This window comes from Dicentrarchus labrax, unplaced genomic scaffold (genome assembly GCF_905237075.1).
Source record: "Dicentrarchus labrax unplaced genomic scaffold, dlabrax2021, whole genome shotgun sequence".
NCBI lineage: Eukaryota > Metazoa > Chordata > Actinopteri > Moronidae > Dicentrarchus > Dicentrarchus labrax.
This window is the reverse complement of record NW_026136720.1, coordinates 32,263,466-32,278,156: the sequence shown is the minus strand read 5'-3', so window position 1 is coordinate 32,278,156 and position 14,691 is coordinate 32,263,466. Positions and strand designations below refer to the sequence as shown.

The window sequence follows — 14,691 nt, the reverse complement described above, 5'->3', positions numbered from 1 at the left end:
GGATTTCAGAGAAAACCTGTTGCTCATACATGTGGCTGTTACTTGGAGTTACCAGTCAATTATGACAACTAACCATTTTTTCAACATGAAATGAACAAAGTCTTAAAAAGTAATGTGTGGACGTTGTTTAAGAGACTTTGTAGGTTTTCCAGATGTTTTGGCTTATGAAGGAAATACTACAGTTGCCTTATGTAACTGTCACAGCTTTAACATGCTGTCCACATTTTTCTGCTGACTTTTGCCACTTCTGTTTTGTTGAACATTGTTTTCAAGTGCTATGTTTCAATGCAGAGAACTTCCTGTGAATACCTCAGTTCAAGAAGTAGTGTAAAACTAATGGCTTATATTGCTAGACTTCAGTGTAAATGAGTGATTTTAACATACTGTTTTTTGTTTTTGTTCCTAATGTTTAAGGTCATTTGAGCTATGAGAGAAAAATGGAGGAACCTGTCTGTGTTGTATTTGATACATTTACAACAACTATTTAACTACCTCTATTCAGGTGCTGTTATTGTTTTTTTACCAGAAGACATTCAACCATTCTAGAAGCCTATTACCAAGAGCAATCAGCCTCGGGGTGCTAGGAGCATGGGGACTGCTATTTATGTCTGCTGCAGTTGCGGTCACCTAAGAGTAACAAACAAAAAAAGAGCAAATTTTAGTACAAAGTCATTTTTACAGTAGCCTATTTCCTATGGGATCCTCTTTTTTAAAACACATGCATAAAAACACATGAGATATATTTATAAAAAAAATGCAAAAGCATGAAAGCTTACATCTGCCAGAAGGAACAGAGCATCAACATCTTCTTCTGTACTAGCTTCTCTGCATTGGCTCCCTGTAAAATGTAGAATAGAATTTAAAATCCTCCTCCTCACCTATAAAGCTCTTCATGGTCAGGCCCCTTCATATCTTAAAGAGCTCATAGTACCCTATTACCCCTCTAGAACACTACGTTCTCTGAATGCTGGGCTACTTGTGGTTCCTATAGTCTCTAAAAGTAGAACAGGAGCCAGAGCCTTCAGTTACCAAGCTCCTCTCCTGTGGAACCAGCTTCCAGTTGTGGTTCGGGAGGCAGACACCCTCACCACATTCAAGAGTAGGCTTAAGACATTCCTCTTTGATAAAGCTTATAGTTAGGGCTGGATCAGGTGAGTCCTGAACCATCCCTTAGTTATGCTGCTATAGGCCTAGACTATCGGGGGTTTTCCCATGGTGCACTGAGCTCCTCCCTTCCTCTCTCTTTCTGCACTCATTCATGTCCCATTAATGCATGTTACTAACTTCACTTCTTCCCCGGAGTTCTTGTGCTTTCTCGTCTCGCAGATTCTTGTCGATCCTGGTGGAGCCTCCTGCCATGGTCCTGCTAGATTGCCATTGCCAATACTGTTGTTGCTGTGCACCTGTCTGTCTCTCTCTCTCTCTCTCTCTCTCTCTGCCTCTCTCTCTCTCTCTCTCTCACCCCAACTGGTCGAGACAGACGACCACCCACCTAGAGCCGGAGGATGTGTCCTAGGTTTCTGCCTTGTAACAGGCAGTTTTTCCTTGCCCTTGTTGCCAAGGTCTTGCTCATGGTGGTACTGTTGGGTCTCTGTAATTAATGTTTTAAAGAGTTCGGTCTAGACCTGCTCTATTTGAAAAGTGTCCTGAGATAACTTCTGTTATGAATTGGCGCTATACAAATAAAATTGAATTGAAAATTGAATTGAATTGAAGAATGCCATTGTGGTGAGAGTGCATGCCACACCATGGTTGACTTTGTCACAGCCAGCCTTTTCTATGTCCTGCAAGACGTTTCGGACTTCTTTGTTCCACCTTGAAAGCTGACTCTGGAAGAAATGAAGAATTTTCTTGCATCAATATCATCCCCAGTCAATGTTGCAAAATGATTACAGAGAAATCGCTTAAGGAAGAGAAATGGCCACTTTTCTTGAAGTTCATCCATGCTAGGTGGAGGGTTGGCATTAATAGTGTAGCGCTGAGAGGCATATGTTTTCAGCATGTACTCTTCCACCCAGGCACGCTCAGCAGCTCTCGGTCCCTCTACTGCAAAAAAGCTCCACCATTTCCTTTCTTTTCCCTTCAACTGAGTCTGGGGTTTCTCCTTGAGGGAGGTCAATAGGGTGCCAATTAACACATCCATAGCTATCAATTTTGGAACATTTGGATGGAGTGGGGCTCTCATTGCTGGATGCAGTCTTGCATGTAGCATGTTGTTTTGGCCTCCTAACACGAACTAATGTGTTGTCATGATTTACATGATCAATCCAAGTTTTAATTTGATTTAAAAGTGACCCATAGCCACAGCCAATTAGCTCCCCTTCAGCTGTGACGTCTGCAAAGCTCTTTGGGTGTTTTTCAATTACTTGTCTGGCTATTTCAGAACACTGGTTCCTTGAAGGGTTCAAGCTTTTCTGTTGTATCGCCTATACAATAATTCTGACCATACTCAGATGTTCTTGTTTCCTCGGTCTCACGCCTTGAGCAACACATTGCCGCAAATTTGCTGGCATTTTCTGCCATGGGATTTCAAAGGAGGACACCCAGTCAGACCTTTGGACATGCATTTGTGGGCTTGGAGGTGAAGGGCTTTGAGGCAAAGAGCCTGCTGAGGTGCAGATCTGGCAAGAGGGCAAGGTGTCGTCTGTCTCAAACAACTGGCCTGAAAGAAAAATTAAAACATCTTAGTTAGTTAGCGCAAGTAACACCCCCAAAAGCAAGATTACATTGATCAAAGGTGTACTGAGTTTGACTGGTCATTAGACCTTAGAAATTAGTACTGCTCTGATATCTACTTTTTATTGAATATTGTAGACTTAATATGTGTATGTCAGGGCCTAACCCATTGCAAACAAACTATATACAAATATACACTCGCTACCAACAGAACTGCCAGACGCAAACTTCTGTTTTCTTACACCACTAACTAAACTTCTTCACCAATATAATGTGTAACTACTGATGAAATTGGCTGAATGATTTTGACCCGATGGGTATCAGATTTGTGGATTCTTATCTGTGGTTTTGAGTACATTAGCCTCCTTACAGCAACAGGAGGGATGACACCATCGATATCCTCAATGGAAAGAAACTGAAGGTCAGAATATGCTTTAAAACCACGAGCTGCTAAATGTGTCAACAAGTTGTTGAAGTCGCTCTCTGAAAGTGAAGGTAGTGCCTTCCTGAGCTCCTCCTCCACAGACGCCATTTACCTGAGACAGACAGAGTGATGCAAAGGCACAAGATTAACATCAAATTGTCGGTACAAAGACAGTGGATGTAATCTGCCAGGTCCTCCACACTAACACACACATAAGAATCAGACTCAAGGAGACATTGTACACCAAGGTCAACTAAGGGTACTGACTGGTGTTTCTCTAGGACAAAATAGACATTAGATGAGTCAGTCAGTATCAGAGCAATTTTCCCAAAGGTATAGCCCATATCACTGTCTTCCATAGCCACAACCATATTTTTCTGGTACTTGGTGCCCTTGTAGGTAACAGCGGATGTCACTAATGTGGTCTCATGGATGCTTCTCAACATAACAGCTTCCTGGATACCATGGTTATATAAATACCTATCGAACTCATCTGCTTGCTGCATTTGTAAAGTAGGTGAAAAGAGACAACCAGCCTGAAGATAAGCTTGTAGAAGCTGGTGCCTCTCTGCCAGAGTACTGTTTAAGTTCTTGAAGTTATGCAGCTTCCTTGTACACTGTTTGAAGTATGTATGTTTACTTTCAAAACACAAAGTCCACAAGCGAATTAATGGGCCAAAATGCAGAATGAGCTCAGGGTAATGCATTAAGAAATGGTGCTTTGGCTTCAGAGTTACAGCTGGAAACAGTGTAGCTCTAGACATAATATACTACTCAATGAGAACTTTTAAATATGCTACCTGGTTTGCATGGATTTTAGGGGCAGTTACCATATTAACTTTGTCTCGCAGCAGCAGGCACAAATACATGAAAGTGTTTAAGGCTATTAAACACAGAGTCAAATTTTATGCCATAGGCATTAGCTAATTGAGGATTGGTGGAAAGTTCATGAACTGAGTTCTTATAACTTTGCTTTGTCCGTGGTAGGCCTAATTCTGTTGGAAAATTTTTGAAAAGTGTCTCTGTCAATACGACAGTAGTGACAGAAATATGTACTTCTACTGAAGTTTTCTGTGAAGCCTCCAATCATGTGTGACCCAAGGTTGTCTCCCGTTATTGCAAGCACTGCCCCTTGTATAATTTCACCACTGTCCAGTGTGAGCCCTGCCTCTTCAAGATCCCTCAAATCTCTTACAAGAGGACCAAACACTTTCTCTTGGCCGAAAAACGCCAAATCCTCCTCCTTACAAAGCATAACAAGCTGTATGGGCTCTATTGAGGACCTATTATGAGGAGACATCTCTGACAGTGACATGTAAACAGCAAGTTGCTTATGCTTTTTTCTCCCTGAGCCCAGGGGATTTACCACTTCGAATGAGTCCTGGTATAGGATCATGGATACCGAAGACGCACTGGGTTGAAAAATGGCCTAACCTAAAATACCTGCCATCCCTTACATCCTCCAGCAAATGTGGATCATGTGATTTTGCTGTCTTTGCTTCAGCGTATTGTAGTTTCATAGACTCCTGACTCATAGCGCTTTTATTGTTTCTGCAATTGGCACATACTGACTAAAACAGTCGTTTTCTTTTGAATTTGTTCCTAAATAATTAAAATTATTTTTGAAATAAGTTTTGTGTGTACCATCGACCGGAAAACGCCCTCATCATATAATCTTAATAGATTAGTTTTGTTTAGATTTCCAATTATGTTATTAATATCAGTGACAGAAATATTCAATTTCATTACAATTCTCCTCACAGTTGTCCCTAGTCATCTGTGAGGCATCATTACCAGGTGGGCCTATTTGAACAGGGTTTTCTAAACACTGCGGGTGTTTTCTTCAAACCACAACCAAACCTAAAATTTGTGAGATTACCATGCGTTTTTACACGCTGATTAAATCTTGGAAGCGTCATTACATTGATATTACACGTTTTGCAAACAAATGGCACAACCATTGCGGCAGAAAATGCTCACAAGCGTCACTAACGTTACACTAAATCCTGCAACAGCCCACCAAGAGGCACCTGCAGTAGTAACAGAATGGCTACTATCAACCAGTTTACATTCACTTGAGCCTCATACATGGGGATGAAACCACAAAATAATACTGAGAAATAAAAATGCAAGAACCTATTCCAATATTACCGTATCAAAAACAAAAACCAAGTAGTTAAATTGGACGTGGACGGTTCCACCTTCTAATGTTACTGCTAGCTGTTAAGCTAGCTATCGCTAGCTAACTTCTCAAAGGATATCGGCTGAGCAACTTTATGAACTGTTACCAAGGGTTGAAACGACCAAATGCAATTACATATTTGAGTAATATTATGCAAATAGCATACCTAATGTTATACTGTATAAAAGTGACAATATTTAAGAATGTAATATGAGCACTAGCTACCGCTAGCTAACTAGAAGCTAGTGATACTAGATAATTGAGTTGGCTAACGTTAAAGCACAAAATTCAGTTCAGATTTAACGTTATATTTAGCATATGTTCACATTGCAAACAAGCGTCCACAAATGGTTCACCTTGTGGTTGCCCTGTGGGTCCAACTTGAATTGAATACAGACTGATACAGACTACTGAAGTATTTTATCTCCTTCGACAAACTGTTGGCACCTTCCACCACTCTCTCGTTGTTCTTCTTCTTCTCATTAGTTTTGTCTTTTCCCTCGTCGATGACATCTCAACCGTCCATCCAAGTCGTTACATTGATGTTACACTTTTTAAAACAAAACACCTCATTCCTATTGGCCGTTTCCCCCGCGCAAATGTATTACTGTAAATTGATAAACAGTACATAACTACTGTAAAAAATAGCCGTTATTTTCCCACAATGCTTTGCGGTTAGCAGTAATGTACTGCATTTAATCATTACAGTATATTAATGCACTTATTGCAGTATAATACTGTTACAATTATGAAAAACCGTTACAGTGTTCTATAAGCCCATCAATGGGTTACTATTAAAGAATTGAAAATATTTGATACATCTTTTATATGTTTAAATAGTTACAATATAGAATTTGCATTCATCACAGGTTAAAACATAATTTTGTAAACTGCAATCAGTATATGAGTTTCAACAACAACAAAAAAGCATTTCTGAAATATAACATGTGACACAGGCCAAGGAACATTAATGATAGAGCTAGTTAATTGTTTATCAGTTGTTTGAGTTCAATATACGTATATAATTTATCATATCATTTGTTAATGTCGGATTATGCTCTGACATTAGGTCACATGGGAAGTCCTTGAACACACATTCTTCAAGGCAGACTTGAACCTTCACCAGGTCCACATGGTGCAAACAATCTCTGCCTCCATACAGATGAGGGACTGCATGCAACATGGAGGGACGTCCATGAGGTGATCTTGAGTTGTGGAATTGGTGGACTAATATTAAGTTAGCTTGTATAAAAATATTGGACACTTGTGATTATCATTTATGTATTATTTATTCTCTGCACATACACATGGTCATTTGTGCCTCTTAAAAATATTGCTGAGCAATCCTTTATATTATAATGTGTAAGTTACCTGGATTGTTTGAAGAAAGCAAAACTGGATCAAGGAGTTGTCCAAGAAGCTGTCTGAGAAGTAGCTATCTCATTTCAGTAGGTCTATCCAAAACTGGACAAAATCAGCCACCATCGTTCAATCTGCTGATTTCCAGTACTTGGGTCAAAGATAATAAAAGTCATAATTTCTTAAATAATTTTTATTTCACAATCATGACATAACTTTTTTTTTTTAATCAAAGATATGTTTTCATTTCATTCATTTTATTTTATTTTTTTACTGGTGGAATTGGGCTTCTATAGGACATTGTCAAATAAAGCCACTGCTCTTGTCTGGCCTTTGAGACTGTCGAGGTCAAGCAGCTCTTCTGTAATGTTCATGTTATCATCAACTCCTCCCAAAGAAATGAGTGCCTGGGCAGTGTCAGATGTATCTGTGTATCACTCCTATCTCTTAATGTCTGAAGCAGTGATGGGAATTCCAGGTTCTTTTTAGTGAGCCAGATCATTTGGCTCAGCTCACCAAGAAGAGCCAGCTCTTTCATCTCCCAAATGGCACTTTATTTTACCACTTATACCTTTTATAATTCAGCCAAATTTTGCACTATTTTGTATTGTATGTGTACACATATATCACCTAAATTATTCAATACATCCTGTTAAGGGTTTTTACTGCAGTGCGCAGTCATCTACTGTGTATGGAGGATAAGCAGAACATACTCGAATCAGCTTTAGCCTCTTGGCATAATTATTTGTGCGGACTAATGTGTTGTCATCTCATCAGCATAGCTCACACAGAACAACAACTGGCGCTCACTGGGAGCGTGGTGACGTTATGTCTTGTACGTACCGTAAACCTTATACAATACAGCAGTACAGCATATCAGTCTACCGTAATACAGGGAGTAAGGGCGCCATCAAATTACAACACTTAACACATCCTTTGTACTGAAGTATTTACATAATACATCAATAAATTGCTGTAGATAGTTGTTTTCATTCCATTTAGAGACCCTTGTAACTCTCTGAAACCACCCAGTGAATGCACTAACTTGCTTGTAAAACCACTCTGCTACACAAAGCAGAAATAAACACCTATAAAAACTTAATCATAGAAATAAAATTAAAAAAAACGACAGCTATTGACATTTTCAGTTTTTATTTAAGCACACACCCCTAACAAAACAAGTAAAGTACTGAAAGTAAGTATATGAAATACAGGACTCAAGTAAATGTGCATTGTTAATGTCCACCACTGACATCTGGGCAAATAAAACCAACTGCATGCATGGAGCACCAATAGCATGAAGATCATCAGATCATTCTGCCTTGTATTACTTCATACACTTATTTAAAAAAACGGCTCTCAGATCGTTCACTTAAAAGAGTCGGCTCTTTGAACCGGCTCGTTCGCGACCGACACATCACTAGTCTCAATTGTCCGGGCCACTGTATTACGAGCCAGACAAACATTTGCAAACTCTTTTTTCAGGGGGTAGGAGCCACAGCCCCCCAACCCCACCCCACCCTACGTATCCAGCGCATCTGTCCATCTCCAGCGACTGTAAGGCAGCAATTACGCAAAAACGAAACCAAAAGTTTATTCCTTGCTCATGGTTTCGTTTTGAAAGAAGACACCCTGGCTGCAGAGAGATGCAGTCTACGACAACAGTAGTTGGTGAGTGCTTATATTAATTCTCAATATAATGTTAAACGAATAAGGAACATTACCGTTTAAAGTTTGGCTGCACACTAAAGACCCAGCACATAGCGACGCTCGCTACCTGAAATGACCTCGGCGCTAGTTATTTTCAGAGCAGGTTTAATGAAATGAGGAGACAAAGCACACACCCCGCACTTGCGGGGTTTTCCTGTCACAATATATCTACACTGAAGACAATAGGAGCTTAACGGCCTAAACTAAATTAATGAAGTATAAACCATACGCACGTGCTCACTACATTAAAAAACACGCATTAAATAGTGCTGCGTAAACGCACGCGCCCCTTGACTGACGTAGGACGCAATAGAATTGTCACGAATATCGATACAATGCCAATAATCAGACTTTAATTCATCAATAATGACAGTCAATAGTCATTAATTGAGCAAGATATAAAACGAAAGCACATCCGTCTATTTACTGGTGGAAGGAGGCAAAATGTTGGCTATTAATGAGTAAGAAATGAGTAACTTTGAATGAATAAAAGAGGAGCACAGTGTGTAGCTCCTGCATATGAAATGGTCTATCTATCTATCTATCTATCTGTCTATCCACTTTGCAAGCCGTGGCTGTGTGTGTGCTGATGGGGATGTTATTGGTCATCAGGCTCCTAGGTATTAGTATGTGAAAAATAAGAATCGGAGCTGTCTCCCAATTGGTTTGAATTTTAGTTGCAATTTCTTCCTCACTTAAAGCTGACTTTGAGGTGTGAGAATGTGTGTGGATCTATACACGTGTGCTTGCGTTCATATTTGCTTCTTTGTGTACCAGCTGATGGAGTCTGACCATGGATGATGAGCTTGACCCTGATGGTGACAATGTGAACTCCGTCTTGGCTCAGGAATCCTCAGAACTGCTCACCATCCTTAGCGGTCAGTCCCCTGCAGTCATCATGAGCTTGTACCAAATGATGCCCGGTGGCGCCAGGTGGGACATCAACACAAACAGAACAGAACACATCAAAGCCATGTTGGAGTACTTCAGGCTGGCCAGCGCTGCAGATTGCCGCAACTTCCTTCAGAGCATGTGCATGTTGTGTGAGAACATCCCCATGCACCTAGAGTCGAAGCTCATGTCCCTGGCTGGATATGCAAACAGTGAGTATAAAATTATGTTAAACATGTTGACAAGGTATTCTAGCCTTCGTTCATACCGCCATCACCTACAGTCCAAAACTTACTCACTGGTCAGGTAACCGCTCAACAAGAATGGTCATATAAAGAAGTCATTAAAGTTAGTGTTTAGTTTCATACAGATACATCATGTATGAGTCTCATGCACATATCTCAAGGTTTAGAAGAAAACATAGCTTAATATGTCTATACAACGCAGGAGTTGTGTTAAATATTATGTCATGGTTATGTGCTGTAAAGTGTGAAGAAGTATGGGTTAGCACATGGGGAGCATTCTGTTGTTTTCCAACTTCACAGTGAACAGTGCTGCAGCAGTTTTCTGCCTTAAGTAATTATTCACCAGTGCTGCATTTACATAGAATCTATATTCTAGAATAAAAAAATAAAAAAGAGCCCAATCAATATAAAAATGTCCCATTAAGCTCAAATTGGGCTGTTTCATTTTCTTTGGCAGAATATTTATACTCTTTCTGTGCATGCTTGCTCATTTGAGTTGAATGAGATGATCTTAAATGTGGGAGACGTTTAACATTGCCTTCTAGAGATAGACAGATTACTTAGCATTTGGAGATGATTGGCATTGGCTGATGTCTGTGCTCATGAGGCCGATAAACAAAAAATGTCTTCAGACACACCTGCGGGTAGCCTTGTCAGTGTTGCTGCTGTTGAACAGTAGCTTTTGAGCCCTGTACTATAACTCTAATGCATCCTGCTGTAAACATTTGCCTCAATTTCCCATATAGTAGAATAGAATTATACAGAACTTTTATTTGTTTTGATATCGGCATTATATATCGGCTATTTCTCTTATCATTTATCTATACTTACATGTCCTTTGCCTTAAAGCCATAGATTATTTGTATTTGTTCTGTTCTGTATGTAATGATATTATGAATAATAATAAGTCATACTTACCTGCTCATACTAGTCTAATCTATCGCTGTGCTGGCCTGGCCTGGCTAACAGTATGACTTTTCTGTTTGACTATTTAGCTGATGTTATACACTCTCCTACTGCAGCACCAGTGCCTCTGAGAACCACAGGTAGTTAATGTTTGTCTCTTAATGTCTGTCCGTGTGTGTGTGTGTGTGTGTGTGTGTGTGTGTGTGTGTCAGGAGGACTGTATATTTTATTTGTCTGGCTGCACTGGCATGCATAAATACACATTCAGTCTGCAGGTGTTTTCCATGCACAAAAATGGCTAACATCTCTTAAGTTTTCTTTTCCACCACACTCACTGTGTGCTGATCTGTGTATTTGCATATTGAACACACCCAAAGCAATGATGTGAAATACAATGTAAGCCAAGTGATCCGTTGGTTTTCTTTGGGTGAAAAGTGTTTCTTTACTTGGGATTAATATCATTATCTTTATTTGCTTTATAGTAAAGCACCCCTCAGTAGACATAGCCTCACTGACAAACTAAAGTGCAAAAGTGAAAATGAAAGTCAGAGAGGCAGCAGGTTGTCCAACTACGATCAGCATATAATCTGTAAATCTTATGACTTTTCTCTTTCGTTTCACCTCGGGAATCCCCAAAATGTCTAGCTAATTTAGAAACTAAAAATAAGGGCACAATAATAATATGCTACATTAGCAGTGCTGTTGATAGCCTATCCAGTGTTTTATGTACTGTATACTCTCTGTGTGTTTTTCTGCACTGTAGATGTTTGTGAAAATTCCAATCCCACTGTAACGGATGTGAAGTCGCCCTCGCCGCCCTCAGATTGGCAGCTCAGCAAAAGGCCACGGATTGGTAGACTATACACACAACACTTGTCCTTTGTTACATTGCAGCTGCATTAGCATGCACAAACCAACTTGGAAACTGACCATTCACTGGTTAACATCCATGAATTTATTAAGAGAACTGGATACAGTGTGGTAGGGTCAGCCTTGCTGCCAATTTGTCCTGCTGCCAATTGCAGGACAAATTGGAACAAAAAATCTCCTACAACCAAAAGGGGAGCATGGTAGCTCACCTGGTACAGCAAGTCCTTATTGCAGCAGCCCCAGTTCAATTCGAACCTGCAGCCCTTTGCTGCACGTTGCCCCCCCCTTCTCTACCCCCTTTCTGTCAAGCTTCACCTGTTCTATCAAATAAAGGTATATATAATACAATCTATCACTAAATATCTTTATATCTATAATATCTTTAAACATTTTCTCTACTGATCATGGCAAAAAGCAGACAAGGTAATTTGTTACTTTTTGTGTTGTGAAGTTTTAAAGTTTTAAACATTTAATATTTTTAAAACTAAGAGAAAAGCATTAGTTGACATTTCAATGTTAACCATTGTGTCATGAGTTGCATGGAGGAAACCAGGAAGGGTAAAAACATCTTTATTGTATATGCTGGGTGAGCAGCTGTCATTGGAATGACTGGGTTACATCTTAAAACACTGTATCCATTTCTCATGATACAAGTGCTTCCAGCTACCAACATTAAGACATTAAATATAAAATTGCACATTGAGTTTACACAGGCAGGAAAACCAAAAGTGAAATTAGATGTTTTCATTCCACAGTGATGTGTTAATACTGAGAGTAAACCAGGCATCTTAGCTATGTTTCTTACACTGAGTATTAAATTACCAGTGTTAACCCACTTCTCATGTGTAGTACTGAACCAAAACAAGCTCACTTGAATAACTAAGAACCTACTCCCAGCAATAACCAGCACCTGATCTAGTATTTTATCTGGTGTATTTTGTATTCCATGAGTTATTTTATTTTACAGACACACAGTAAATACAAAATAACACAATTTCTTGTAATGTTGATTTTGAATGTTGACTGCTCTAAAACAACTTTTTGTGTGTCATTACACATGAACAGAAAATTGTCAGTTGAAAAATTGTCTGTTGAAACATTTAAAGTAAAAATGTAATAAATGTAATAAAAAATAAAGGACCATCTGGCCCTGTAGGGTGCAGCACCTTAAAAATAGGGCCGCTCTATTCTTGTGCAGTGTAACTTTACACCCCCACAAGAAGAACAAGTGCTGCTGCAGTGAAAGTGCCCTCTACAAATAATTTGGTTTTTTTTGTGTTTTATGATGATTTCTACCCACAGACCACTGGGAGCAGTACATTGCTGCAGTAGCAGGTTTACTGCAGAGGAGGTGGGAGCGACTCAGTGAGCCCCTGGTGAAAGAGGTCCAGCTTGAGAATGTGTGGGTCAGCCTAAGAACAGTGAACCGAGGCAGGGACAGACCGGATCAAACCCCTGGATCAGCAGACAGAGGAGGCAGAACACCAGGTTAGCGTTCAGTCCTCTTATTGTACACCTAGAATCTGCAAAATGTATGTGGATGGTTTAAGTATGAAGGATTTTCTAGATGTACTGATACTAATGTCTAAATGTGGTACAATTACTCCAAACATTACACTAAAAGGTGGAAAATATAGAAAAAAATGCATGCTCTATAGTGAAACTTGGTCACAACCATACTTTTATTTATTCAGAATTAAAGCCGGCTCTTCACTAACTAAACATTTTCTCTCAACGAACTCAGAGCCGGATGTGGATTATGGGTCTTTTGAGTCCAGAGTGACATTGGAGACCTTCCTCCAGGGATGTGCAGGAAAAGTGACAGTTCTTGTTGGCCAGTCTGGATCAGGAAAAACTCTGCTGATGTCTTGTTTAGGACAGCAGTGGGCATGTGGACTAGTAAGTTTACATTGTCATCATTCAGTATCATGGATGTTCTGTGCCAATCTGCTAGATTGGTCGGGGCTGATCAAATTCTTCTTCTTCTTAATATTATTCTTATTAGTACTAAGAGGGGTTTTCCACAAGAGGTACCAAACTTTCTAAAAACGATTCTCTTATGTTTGGGCCATATAATAAAAGATCAAACATCTCTAATCCATTGTGAACTGAACGTTACAAGTCAGGTAGGCAACATGCGTCACCTGGAAACAATTTCTAACACACAGCATTGTGAGCAACTGAACTGTGAAGCAACACAAAAATACAGAGAAGCTGCCAGTTTCCCTTAAAGGGGGGAAACCAGTTTTACACATCAGGATCTTGGGGAGAGCTATTGCATGAGATCAGACCGCTGCTCCTCATCTGTGCTTGAGGCTAGAGGCTCAACCCCCATACTACCAGCAGAACACACCTTAATCTCCGACCAACCTGTCTGCGGCCTGGTTTGCTTTGTGGGTAATGTAGACGCTGGGTTTTGACAATAAAGAAGAATGTGTGGAATGAAAAAGATGAAATGTCTTCATGATAAGCATAAGAAAACAAAGCCTTTAGAGCCTCTTGTTTTGTTGATGCTGGGGATGAAAACCGGATGTCCAAATACTGTCCAAACTTTTAAAAACCCTCACATTTAAGGGTTCCTGGTAGAGTTAAGTACGTTTTAATAAAGCTTATCTGAATTTATACATTCAAAATAAGGCTGTGGCTAAAGCTGTATTCATTTTGGATCAGCACTCAGTATGAGATCGACTCAGTATTTGTTTTCTTGAATCAGGTCAGGATAACAAAGCATGGAAGTTATATATTAGAACGTATATGCTTTTTTCTTACGAGTACTCCATCAATGTAGAACTACACTCTTATAACATTGTCAGACTCACAATGGAAAGTTTAATCGTTTTTATTCCACACATTGTTCTTCCTTGTCAAAGTCTGGCAACCTGTCTGCCAACAGTTCAGTCGGAGATTCGGGTTTGTTATGCTAGTCGCTGCTGGTGTTGCCTCAAGGTGATTGCCTCAAGGAGAGATGAGGAGCGGGCTATAGAGGTCTGGTAAGTTCTCTTCTTCCTAGCTTCACACCCCCAGATTTTGTTTATTTTCAGACTTCTTCGGACCTAATCGCCACTGAAACATTTAGCAGATTTCACACAGCTCCTCTGGAGACACAAACATTTGCAGAAATACTCCTCCTAGAAGAGACTTTAAAAGACTTTAATGGGTAAAACTATCAAAGTTCCCAGTTACCTTTTCCTTATAGGCTTGGTTTATTCTCTCATTTTGTCTCTCCTTCACTCTCTCTATTTCTGTTCCCTTCCCCTATCATCCAGGGCCCTATCCCTTCATCCTACCTGTTTGTACTGCTAGAGTTTCGTCAGCTCAACTTATTGTCCTGCCCTCTCTCCCTGTCTGAGTTGCTGTTCCGACAATATCTCCCTCCAGGGAGCGACCCCAAAAAGGTATGCTGGTAGCAATAGTAGATCAGTATCTTT

General features: G+C 39.9%; 1 protein-coding gene across 8 annotated transcripts in view; it reads left to right on the top strand.

The window, feature by feature from the left end:
* The first annotated feature begins 8,171 nt into the window (after positions 1 to 8,171).
* LOC127353423 (protein NLRC5) overlaps positions 8,172 to 14,691 on the top strand; it is a 36,378-nt gene continuing 29,858 nt past the window's right edge. For 6 of the 8 annotated variants that reach the window (XM_051382636.1, XM_051382639.1, XM_051382642.1 and 3 more), the window contains exons 1-7: positions 8,172 to 8,312; positions 9,129 to 9,454; positions 10,483 to 10,533; positions 11,157 to 11,246; positions 12,566 to 12,751; positions 13,008 to 13,162; positions 14,530 to 14,658. In XM_051382636.1, coding sequence (XP_051238596.1) covers positions 9,145 to 9,454; positions 10,483 to 10,533; positions 11,157 to 11,246; positions 12,566 to 12,751; positions 13,008 to 13,162; positions 14,530 to 14,658 — 921 coding nt within the window. In that variant the 5' untranslated portion in view covers positions 8,172 to 8,312; positions 9,129 to 9,144. The remainder of the gene's footprint in view (positions 8,313 to 9,128; positions 9,455 to 10,482; positions 10,534 to 11,156; positions 11,247 to 12,565; positions 12,752 to 13,007; positions 13,163 to 14,529; positions 14,659 to 14,691) is intronic. The other 2 variants (XM_051382638.1, XM_051382637.1) reach the window with 1 other exon arrangement.